Consider the following 12,233-nt stretch of genomic DNA (forward strand, 5'->3'; position numbering starts at 1 on the left):
AATTTACACTCCCACCAACAGTGTAAAAGTGTTCCTGTTTCTCCACATACTCTCCAGCATCTGTTGTTTCCTGCCTTTTTAATGATCACCATTCTAACTGGTGTGAGATGGTATCTTGTTGTGTTTTTGATTTGCATTTCTTTAATGACCAGTGATAATAAGCTTTCTTTCAAATGTTTGTTGGCTGCATAAATGTCTTCTTTTGAAAAGTGTCTGTTCATATCCTTTGCCCGCTTTTTGATGGGGTTGTTTTTTGGTGTATTGCCTTTTAAGAAGAGACATAAGACAGCTTGCATGTATATTCTCTTCCTCCCAGCCATATGGGGACACAGGGAGAAGTCAGCCATCTGGAAGCCAGGAAGAGCCCTAACCAGAAAGCAGCCATGCTGGACCTTGATCTTGGAGGATCTAGGCTCCAGAACTGTGAGAAAATAAATTTCTATTGTTTAAGCCACCCTGTCTATGGTATCTTTTTATGGCAGCCTGAGCTGACTAAAACACCTTTCTTGAAAATCACCAATGATTTCTTAAATGAAAAATCCAGTGACCTTTTCTTGTCATTGGTCCCTTTCTGTGGCATTTGACCCTAGGCCCTCTTTCCTTCCTGACGGCACTCTTCTTAAACCTCTAGGACCTTGCAGACTGTTGATCTTCTCTTCTTTCCACCAAATTTGTCCTCAGCCTAGGCTCCTATCCTAAACTCTCTCTCTCACACCTTTAACCTCATACAGCAGCAGCCCCAAGGCACAGAACCCTCCTATCTCTGTGATCTCAGCATTGGTACTCAACCCTTCTGCTTACTGAGTCTGCTACAAAATGACCCCTCATTTGAGGACAGAGAGAGAAAACATCCCAGAGTCTCTATCTACTGTAATATAATCTGACCACTAAGATTTCAGGCTTGCACCAGGAGCTTGATGTTTCTCCTGATCTCTGGGCACACAGTTACCTGTGTGTTGTTGGTATCATGTACGTCTTGATATACATGCAGCCAACAACACACAGGCATCTGTTCATCTTCATGTTGTTGCATTTCAAACACTGTAACTAAAACCTCCTTGTCTGCCAGCAAAACATGTTGTTCTAATTAATTTACAGTCTAAAAAGTATAATGCAATGAAATAAAAATAAAACACACAAAGGTGTTTCTCCCTGTTTTCCTGTGTGGTCTATATCAATCTCTTTTTCAATATTTGGAAGTTCTTGAATATGGATCTTATATGAGCTCTTGTTAAGACAAAAATGGATTGTTATATTCATAGAAGAGCATTTCAAAATCCCATTTGTTCAATTATTCAGCAAAAGATTCATAGATGAATCTGATCTTCTCTATGCTATCTGAAAAAATGAGATAGTATTGAAGAAAGAACGAGGACTTTATTCATCACTTATTTCCTGTAATAGATTCTTTCAGAGAACTAAAAGGAATACATTTCGTTCCAATAGCTTTAAAAAAAACAAACAAACAAACAAAAAAAAACTTTGTTCTTTAAAAGAAAGCCAGCCATTTAAAGCCAAGTCTACTTTTAATTTAAGAAAGAATGCAATTCACCCAAAAAACACCAGGTCAAGTAGGGTGGATTAGTTGGCCACAGCTGACTGACAGCTTGACAGCTGTCAAGGCAGGCAGATGACCATCTGGCTCTTCTCCACAAATCATTCCAATCCAGTGGAAGGCATGAATGTGCACCCAAAATTAGATAGATAATGTGGATAGTTAGTGACATGACAGTCTATCAAATGCTGTTGACTCCACAGTACTTTCAGCTTGAAGTCTAGAAAGCATGGTAAGAATTATACTTCCATTGACTTTTCCCTCTTCTAATTAAATTATTTTACCCCTAACCAATAATGAGAAGGAATCTTTAATAAACAATGAAATATCTTTTCCTTCAGTCATGACATTACAGTTGACCCTTAAACAATGTGAGGGTTATAGGAGACAACCTAGGCAATATCATTCTTCATGGAGGCAAGGGCAAGGATTTCATGACAAAGACACCAAAAGCAATAGCAACAAAGCAAAAATTGACAAATGGGTTCTAATGAAGCTTAAGAGCTTCTGCATAGCAAAAGAAACTGTCAACAGAGTAAACAGACAACTTACAGAATGGGAGAAAATACTTGCAAACTATGCATCAAACAAAGGTCTGTCCAGCATCTATAAGGAACTTAAACAAATTTGCAAGAGAAAAACAACCCCATTAAAAAGTGGGCAAAGGACATGAACAGACATTTTTCAAAAGATATACATGCAGCCAACAAGCATATGAAAAAAAGCTCAATATTGCTGCTCATTAGAGAAATGCAAATCAAAACCACAATGAGACACCATCTTACACCAGTCAGAATGGCTACTATTAAAAAGTCAAAAAATAACAGATGCTGGTGAGGTTGCAGAGAAAAGGGAACACTTATACACTGTTGGTGGTAGGGTAAATGAGTTCAGTCATTGTGGGAAACAGTATGGCAATTCCTCAAAGAGCTAAAAGCGGAACTAGCGTTCAGCCCAGCAATCACATTACTGGGTATATACCAAGAGGAATATAAAGCCTTCTACTATAAAGACGCATTCATGCAAACGTTCATTGCAGCACTGTTCACAATAGCAAAGACATGGAATCAACCTAAATACACATCAGTGACAGATTAGATAAAGAAAATGTGGTACGTATATACCATGGAATACTATGCGGCCATAAAAAATACAAGCTCATGTCTTGCGTAAGATGGAGGGAGCCAGAGGCTATTAACCTTAGCAAACTAATGCAGGAATAGAAAATCGAATACTGTGTGTGGGAGCTAAATTACAACAAATGGACATAAAGAGGGGAACAACAGACATTGGGGCCTACTTGCGGGAGGAGGGTGGGAGGAGGGAGAGGAGCAGAAAATATAACCATTGGGTATTGGGCTGGGTGATGAAATAATCTGTACAACAAACCCCCAAGACACGAGTTTACCTGCGTAACAAACCTTCACATGTACTCATGAACCTAAAATAAGAGTTAAAAAACATCCAACAATATGAGGGATAGTGGCACCAACCCCTAAACTGTGCAGTTAAAAATCCACATATAGCGCATGACTCACCAAAAACTTAACTACTAATAGTCTACTGTTGACTTGAAGCCTTACAGATAACATAAGCAGTCAATTAACACATAGACTAGTATCTATTAGGTTATGTGAAAGCAGTTGCGGTTTTTTCCGTTACTTTCAAAAGCAAAACTGCAATTACTTTTGCATCAATCTAATGTATATATTTCATGCATTTATGACATTCCTTAAAAAATTTGTTTTTGTATTTCTAGGCTATACGATTCATCTGAGTTTTTTTCAAGTTGTCACAAATTTCCAAAAAATTTTCAAATATATTTATGGAAAGAAAATTTGCATATAAATGGATTCATGCAGCTCAAATAAATGTTGTTCAAGGGTCAACTACATATTGTCTCATTGGTACGAAATTTAGGAATTAGGCTGTGCTAGTGGTTGCATAATCTTAGGTAAGTTGCCTCTCAAAGCCCCATTTGTCTTGTTTGTAAAATAAAGGTAGTGGTCCTGGCTAAAACAGTCTTTAAAATGCCTTCCAGTCTGCCAGCCTGTGACTTTTCTGCCACTGCTGGCCATTACATAGGCAAGTGTACAATCTAATGCCTGCCTCCTGAGGAGCATTTGTTATGTTGTTTAAGCTAGGAGCAAGCATTAATGGTTGCATCCCTTAAAGCAACTTGGAAGCACTTCACAGATGCTTCTACATGAATGAAACAATATGCATTTGGAATCTTGTGAGTTGACCCTTTATGTTCCAAGGAGAAACACCTGAGAACTTTGTAATACCATTATTATAAACCTACCACTACAGAGTGTCACTTTCAACATTTATGAGTTTATCAGAGCTGCTGTTCTTCTGGTTTTAAATGGACACTTTTTTTTCCATGTTTTTACATTTTGCTCTTTTTCATCACCAGCATTAGCAGTTGGTGTTTTTTTGGGAGGCATTTTTTCCCCAAAGAAATAAGTTATTGCTTGAGAAGAATGCCTGTATATATAACAAACAGAAGTCATCTTGAGATGCTGTTGTGCTGTATCATTAGCCACACATCCTCACCAGGCATCCTCTAGGCTGTGCGTGCAGAGCCACTGCAGAAGCACAACTCAAAATCTTGTCTTTATAAAACTGCCAGGGACTCTTGGTGCTTTTTACTTATTCCATAGCTCTTGATGGAACAATGCTCCTGAATGGTAGAGAAGACCCCCAATCATCAGTCTACCATGCATACTGCAATCACAAATTGAGTTAGTTTACAGAGGACCCTCTGAGAATTGCTTTTGTCATTTCCCAGTTCCAGTTTCCAGCCCCCTTTCAGGAATGATGCCAATGAGAGATAAGGATATGCAGCTCTATGATTTTTTACCAAAGTCAATGGGAGACACAACAGGGTGCATGAACTTTCTAATATTTAAGCTCAGTTTAACCTTTTTATACGTCACTCTTTGTGGCACAAAATCTTCCCTGTTCTCGCAAGGTAGCTTTCCACCTCTAATGACTATTTACTTTGTTGGCATGTGTCGTTTTTGTTCTAGAATACTTACAGTGATTACCATAGCTGGAATGCATTTCTCTTCTTCTCATTTTATCTGTTTCCACACAAGATCTTGGCAACATTTACTCCTTCCTCTGAATTCCTAGACTTTCCACATTGTATTTTTATTTCTTCCATCTAACCCTGATTATTTGCATCCTCTGGTGCAATCTATTTTCCTTTTGCTCAAACTGCCCAGTCAACAAGTAGTACGAGTGCCTCTCCAGCCTCATGTTTCCATCCTGTGCCATATTTTGGTTTCAGCCATAGTGAACCACTTGCTGCCCTCCAAGTTCTGCACGTTCGCAGCTCCTCTGAGCCTTTGCCTGTGCTATTCCACACTCGTGACCTAACTGAAATTGCCTCGAGACTGATCTTGAGCGCTGCTCCACCCAGGAGGTCTTCTCTGGTCACTCCCCACTGGCAGCCCCAGATATTCCACCTGTGTTCACCCACAGCATCCTTCTTGTGAACATCTTTGTCTCCTTGAAGACATCTGTGCCGTCTTTGTGTTACTATCTTTGTTTTAGTGCTGAAATACATTGAATGGGAATTTTTAGTTTGCATTTTGTGACACAGAAAATCTACTGCTTAATGTGCTATGGTTCTCCTTCAGACTGCGCTCTGACCTCAGTAGGGAATGTTTCTACAATAACAGCTTCCCTTTCCCACACCTTCCCAATTCACTCCTTTATAAAGTTCAGCCTAGTAATCTCTAGAAGTAATTCTCTACAAAGCAGGAGATTTGGCAAGAAATATATGTTTTCGAATCTGCCAAGCCAGGAGGGTTTAAGGTGGCTATTAAAGATTTTACAAATGCCATTTATACCAAAGAAACGGCAGCAGCATTTATCACTTGCTTTCTTGGCTGCAAAAAAGTCTCGGCTGAGCTAAAGCTGATTACGTTGGCCATGCAACAAAGGTAATTTATTCATCATACACAAAATCTCTCTTAACTAAAATCAGAATTTTAAGTGCTGACGGAAAGGAGAGCTAATGTATCTATCAGTGCATAATCATCCTGTAGACCAAAAAGGCACTTAAGAGTGCTTTTTAATCATTTTCTTTCCTAAACCTAATTATTGTTGACTTTTGTAGATGTCTAATAATTAACTTATTCATAGAACATTAGCCTGTATTTTTTTTTGTCTTCACCACTCTCTAATTCATATTTTTCATGTCATGGGGCTTTATATCTACATAAAGCTTTCCCAGTTTTCTGGGTAGCTTTTATTAACAATACTTTATAAAGCATGGGCTCAGCTGAATCCCTTTCCTGGGAGAAATTTAGTATCTTAAGAAAACCAAGATTTCTTTTCTTCACATTTCTCTGATTTATAGATGTGTCTCCCGCTTGCCTCCCTAAACCCTAATGATCACCACTCATCATCTTGGTCCACCCAGAATCCAACACTGTAGACTTTCTTCTCCTCTGGTTGTTGACAACTTAAAATGAATGCCAGGCTGAGATTTCTCTGATTCCTAGCTTTCTTCACAGACAACCTGCCCTTGAAGCTGAGCAGACCCAAATGGGCATTCCACTCCTATTTAAATCCCCTGACAGTTTCCCCTACTGGTTCACTTGCAAAATAGATCCTTCAAAGAGGGTTCATTTTGCTGTCTCCATACCTGTGTCCAGTGTATGTGTGGTGATGGTGGTGGTGTGGGAACGGGGCAGTGCATGTGCTCTGAAATACGCACTGCAATTCTAAGTTTCTCAGCTTGCTAATAGTACAGTGAAGAGACCAGAGGTTGAGGGACCTCTGAAGGGCTGAGAAGAGGTAGATGTGTGTGTACAAATAAACCACGGTGGGTTTAAATGTTGTCTTCTTGTTAGCAAGTGCAAATTAAAGGAAATAGACCGTTGAGTGGTGTTCTCTCATTCAGTGCTCTGTGTTCTCCTCATTGCATCCTCTCTTCCTACCCCCTAGTTCTACCTACTTTCTTTGAGAAGTTAGCCTAGTCTTTCTTACACATGCTGATCCATATACCTTTCAAAAAAGTCTAGTTTTATCTGCACAGATGAGGTTCTGGTTTCCCAATAGCTCCAACCCCATCTCCAAACTCCAGCCTCCTTCAAGAAGGAAGCTGCTGTGGGCCCCTCCAGGTGGTAGAGCATGCTGTTTCTGTGTGCTAGACTCTTAGTTATTTGGTTCACAGTAGCCTCAGTGCTAGTAGCCTTAGTTCTTTTTCCCCTGGGAATTTGAGGAGGTGAAGAAATCTAGTTTCTTCAGTAATCTTTAAAGGGGAAGAGTTTCTGCAGGCTGATAGATGAATCTCGTTTGGTACACGGGTATGTTATGTGCACACAGAGGCAACCTTTCAGCTTCACTCACTGACCATAGATGTGACTATCTATTTGGCCTGGGAGGAATCCTGGTCCCTGTGGCCTGGGAGAGAAATCTCTTTTCTCTCTGAATGTCTTTTTCTTGTCCTTAAAAGACATATTCTCTAGGGGATTGTCTTATATCCTCTGTCAGTGGTGGCCAACTCTCCTTTTTTCTCAGGGAGGAAGATGAGTACTCAGAACTGCGATCAGAACTCAGCCAGAGCCAACACGAGGTCAACGAGGACTCTCGAAGCATGGACCAAGACCAGACCTCTGTCTCTATCCCCGAAAACCAGTCTACCATGGTCACTGCTGACATGGGTGAGTCTGCCTGCCCTTACCACCAAGCCAGAGTTTGGTTTCTGGATTGTAATAGAAATTTTAGAAATGTGAGGCAGCCTGAATTAAAATTTAGTTTTTCAAGAAGTTTGCTGAGTGGATGAAGTCACATGTATTTCATTCCCTTACACATTACTTTGTTAGTCAAAATGGAACTGAAGCTTTCTGCTCTGATGCAATTGTGATTCAAACATAAGTCACTTCTATTTGAAAATTCTGGAAGTAGGGAACCAGTTTAAAAGGCTATTGCAGTATTCCAAATTACAGTAATATCTGAACTATGATGGTGGGAATGGAAGGGATGGGATGGGGGCCAACACAATGCAGTGGAAGGACCCCAATAGGTTTTAACAACTACTTGGATTGGGCAAGAAGGAGGAATCCAAAATGACTCTAATGTGTTGTTCCTAAGTGACTAAGAGAATGATCATATATTCCTTAGGAAGTTTTTTTGAGAAGTGAGTTGGGAAATAGTCATATTATGTTTGAGGTTGTAGAGAAATATCCACGTGTAAATACCTGGTGTGATGTATTTTAAACTGCAGGGTGTGACCTACTATTGAGTCTTGAAATTATATGAAAAAGTATTTTTAAGTGAAAGCTAATAGGAAAGCAAGTGACAATATTGTTTCATGAAATTTGTTTCTTGCATCTTTGTAGGCAGTAAGTTGCCAAATGAATGTTCTAACTGGGTTGCAGTCAAAGTGTTACAAAACTACTGGTCTTGCCTACCTGGATATTTGGAAAGAGATCGAGGTTGAGGGAAGAGGCTTTGAAGTTATCTGAACTAAGGTGATCCCTGTGGTTGAAGGGTGTGGAGTCAAAAGAGGGAGGAGCAGCATATCTTAGGACAGACATGTTTACATGTATGGGAGAGATGGAAAAAGAACCAGGAGAAAGAAGAGTTGCATATAGTCAGTTTTCTTGAGTTTTATAATGAGTTTTTCTTGGAAGTTAAAACTTTGTTGGGGAGAGGGATTTTAATCAAAGATTACATATTTGGGTTTCATTAAAATCCTGTAAGTGCTACAACATTATGGAACACAGTACTATGAGAGTGTTTCCAAAGAAATTTGATTCAGTCTAGGGTTACAAGAAGGCTTCCTCTAGGAAGGCGTTTGACCTCAGAGCTGGAGGGTCAGTAGGAATTAAGCAGGTCAAGGAAGAGAATAGCATCCAGTGAGGGAGAGGAATGCATTTAAGGAGGTGGCTGCAGATCATCATGGATGGAGGACACAGAGGTGTGAGGGGGGCTGGAGAGGTAGGCAGGAGCTAGGCCATACAGAGTCTTACAGGCCATGACAGAGACCATGTTTGGCCTTTACCCAAAGATCCACAAGAAGCTACTGAAAGATTTTTTAATAGTGGGGGAAGAGAATGAGATAATCAGATTTGCATTTTGAATCAATCGCTGTGTAGTGTGGAGAAAGAATCCATAGATGAAGAATGAGTTGGGGAGGCTAGCTTGGAAACTATTGCAGAAGTCTAAATGGGCAAAATTGTTGCTCGGATTAGGGTGGTGGCAGTTGAGGTTTAATAAAGATGTAAAATTGGCAAGATTTGCTGAAGGATTGGAAACCAATTGAAGGTGGGGGATGTGTATGCTCCATAAGAGTTTGTTTGTACAACAGATGGACAACAGGGCCACTCGCCGATAGGGCACATAGGAAGTAGGACCAGGTGGTTTTGCTTTGAGTTTTGTTTTGCTTGGGGCAGGAACTATATGATAGGTGGAGATCGTGTGTTTTGTTTGCCCATGGGTTTATAGTGTCTTGAAATATTTGAGTGGAGATGCTTCAGAAGGCAGTAGGCGTTCAGATAATACACCAAGAGGAGAGACCTGGGCTGAAGAAAAGCAGCTGGGAGACATCAGGGTGTTTGCAGATGATAACTGTTGACTCTGTCATTGCCCCATTTGTATCTTACTATCACGTTGACATTTTAAATTATGTAATAGTATTTATTTGCTTGACTGATTCTCCCACTAAATTCCACTAGGCGGAAGCATGTTTGTTTCATCTCCTAGTATATCTTCAGAGATTATCACAGGGCCTGGCACATAACATGTGTTTAAAGATAGTAGTGGGAATGAATGAATGAGGTAATCAACCAATCCACCAGTCAGCCAGCCAAAGATGAAGGAATAAAATGAGGAGAGTGGTATTCTGGAAGCCAGTGGGGCAGAGGAGGCTCTAATAAGGAAGGAGCGATCAGTAGTCTGGATTGCATCTAAGGCCAAATAAAATACACTGAAGCCATTGAGAGCTGTATGTTGGTACAGCTTAAGCCAGGCAGAAGTGTGTTGAGGAGTGAAGACGCTTCCCCCAACTAAACTGAACCCAGACCCCGGGCTTTATGTTACAATACACACAACTCCCTGCAACCAGACCATGCATGTGCCAAGTTCACACCAGCATGCTAAGTTCATACCAACATGCTAAGTTCATACAGTCATCATAAATCTCTAACCCTGGCAGCCCCAAGCTTCAGGACTCTGTCTTCCGCCTTAGACAGCCAGACAGATTTAAACAGCCTAGAAATTGCTAATCATTGTAGAGTGTCAGCCGTATACTGATCCCTCCATTCCCTTCTCTCAAATTGTATTTTATGGAATTAATGAGTGACCTGCACTCCAACAAAGTTGCATAATTAAATAAGTTTGGGAAGTGCAAGGATAAACCCACTTACATGGATGTCTTTCCCGTGGGGCTTCTTGGACCTCCCGACATGAGGTGGCGTCTGTAGCACTCACTGGTCCTCACACAGAAGCCAGCGTCCGCCTGTCTGCACCATGGGGCATCCTCATTTTCCCAAACCATTCTTTTCATTCTGTCCCTCATTTAAAAATACATGGGTTAATTATAACTGGTGGTAGCCTCTTTCCTGAGAAGACTGAGTTCCTGGAGGGGAGTGACCTTCCCTGCCCAGTGTTGACACATGTTCTCTGCCCACACGTAGAAGCTTTTTTTTTTTTTTTCATTTAGTCAGCAAACTCACTTGGGGCTGTGCTAGGTACTGGGGATGAAAGACAGAATCTGCTGTCAGGTCACTGTGCTCCCACCCTCAAATCCTTCAAGCCTAGAGTGACTTGTAGATTCCTCAGCACGCAGCCAACAGGGCGCTCCCTGCTTCTGGCCTCCTTGGCCATTTGTCCTGTTTTTCTTCCAGCTCCAGCCACTGGCTTGCTGTTCCTCCAGCCTGAGCTTCTCCTGCCCGGGGCTCTGTGCTGGCTGTTCCTTCTGCCTGGAGCCCTCCTTCCTCAGCCGCTGTCTCCACAAAGGCCCCCCGCCCTCCGCTCTAGAGTCACGCCTCATCCTTCACTCTCATGCAGCCACTTGCTTCCCTTTCCCTGCTTCATTTTCTTTCATAGCATGGAGCACTCCCTGAGGATGGATTGTGTTTGTACTCATTTCCTTGTGTGTTATCAGGCTTTATCTGGCTGTCATGCCAGAGTGCAGGCTCCACGCGGGCAGGGACTTTACCTGCCTAATTTACCAGCATAGCAGTTCCTGCGCGTAGGAGATACTCAAATACTTGAGCAGCAGTGAATGAACCCCATCCCAGGCTCACAGTTCTTTGGAGGATGCAGACAGGTCCACAGGGAAGACCTCACAGTGCAGTTAGGACTCCATAGTAGGCCTGCAGTGGCCCTGGCGATAACCTCGGGGAGGGGCCCGGAAGAATGCTTCCCAGAGGTCACAGCCAAGCAGGAATCTGGGGCTGAGTGGGGTCGGAGCCCATGAGGAGGAGGGTGCACTGGGCAGGGGCAGCTCTGCCAGATCCCCCAGGAGGACAAACACTTGGGCACAACAAGGAAGAGTTCATTAAAGCTGCTCACACAGTGCCGTCAGTGTGTTTGTTCATCGGAACTGGCCGTCTGCCTCTTCTTATTCCTTCTCCATTTTCCAATTAAATTTCTTCAACAGGGAAAAAAGCTTCCATATATAAGCACCATTATAGGAAATCATTTAAAAGTAGCCATTTCATTATAGTTGCTGTATTTGCAAACCTGCATTAGTAACCCAGAGGTTTTCTTGAGCTGCAGAATTTGCTGCAGTATATTTGCTGATCTCCAAAGATAACAGGACTAAGTCCAGCCTATCCGCTTCATCGAAAAGCACTTTTCTTTTGTTTTCATACCCCACCCGTCAGAGTCCAGCTGCCCCTTCAGTAGGCTGGTTCCTGGACACTGTCTTCCAAGCCTGGAGGAATAAACGATCCAATTAAAAAGTGCTTTGACTTACCTAAGCAGTCAAATAAAGGAGAAAGGTGCCAGCCTCTGTGACATTGCATGTTTTTTTTAAAAAAATTACCTCTTATCAAACCTAGTCCACAATTGTTCAGAAAATAAAGGTAATTAAGTGGACAAAGCCAAGGTAGGAGTTATTGCTTAGAGTTTTTATGTCCTCCATCTGGCAAAGGTTCGCTGTTAAAAGAGAGGGTGGGTATACCAACTAACATGCTTTGCTCACTTACCCTGTGTCAAGCATTTACACTCATCCCTCATGTTTAATCCCCAACCTGGAAGGACGCCCTGGAGGTCTCCTCATCTGTAAAATCAGGATAATGAAGTTTAGAGAGGGTAAGTCGCTTGTCCAAGGCCACACAGCCAAGAAGTTGTTTTTGTTGTTGCAGCCTGTGTTTCTATAGATGGCTTTCCTTTGATACGCCTCAGTTTAAACAGGAAGACATGCCAGTGGTTGATGTCATTTGCTTACTGCAGTCCTTTGAGGTCTCTAGGGCTGATGGGGGAATCAGGGAGCAGCTGTGTGATCACAAGCACCTGGCTTAATAGCGAAGCATTTGCAATCAGATTTTGCGGCCCTTCATATTAAAATGGAAACAACACTCTTGGACCCAATGATTCTGTGTGTTGCAATAGAGCAGAGCACAGATGTGTGCACACAGGCTCATTGCATCATGCATGTTAGAGCATGTTTGCTGTCCTTTCCTACGGACCATATTCCCACCTCTGT

At 41.8% G+C, this 12,233-nt stretch overlaps 1 protein-coding gene across 1 annotated transcript in view; it reads left to right on the forward strand.

Moving 5' to 3' along the window:
- Positions 1-12,233, forward strand: part of MCC (MCC regulator of WNT signaling pathway) — a 466,429-nt gene that overhangs the window by 361,078 nt on the left and 93,118 nt on the right. The window contains exon 6 of the mRNA XM_058440606.1: positions 7,097-7,239. Within this exon, the coding sequence (XP_058296589.1) occupies positions 7,097-7,239 (143 nt within the window). The remainder of the gene's footprint in view (positions 1-7,096; positions 7,240-12,233) is intronic.

The sequence above is a fragment of the Hylobates moloch genome, unplaced genomic scaffold (assembly GCF_009828535.3).
Source record: "Hylobates moloch isolate HMO894 unplaced genomic scaffold, HMol_V3 SCAFFOLD_6, whole genome shotgun sequence".
NCBI lineage: Eukaryota > Metazoa > Chordata > Mammalia > Primates > Hylobatidae > Hylobates > Hylobates moloch.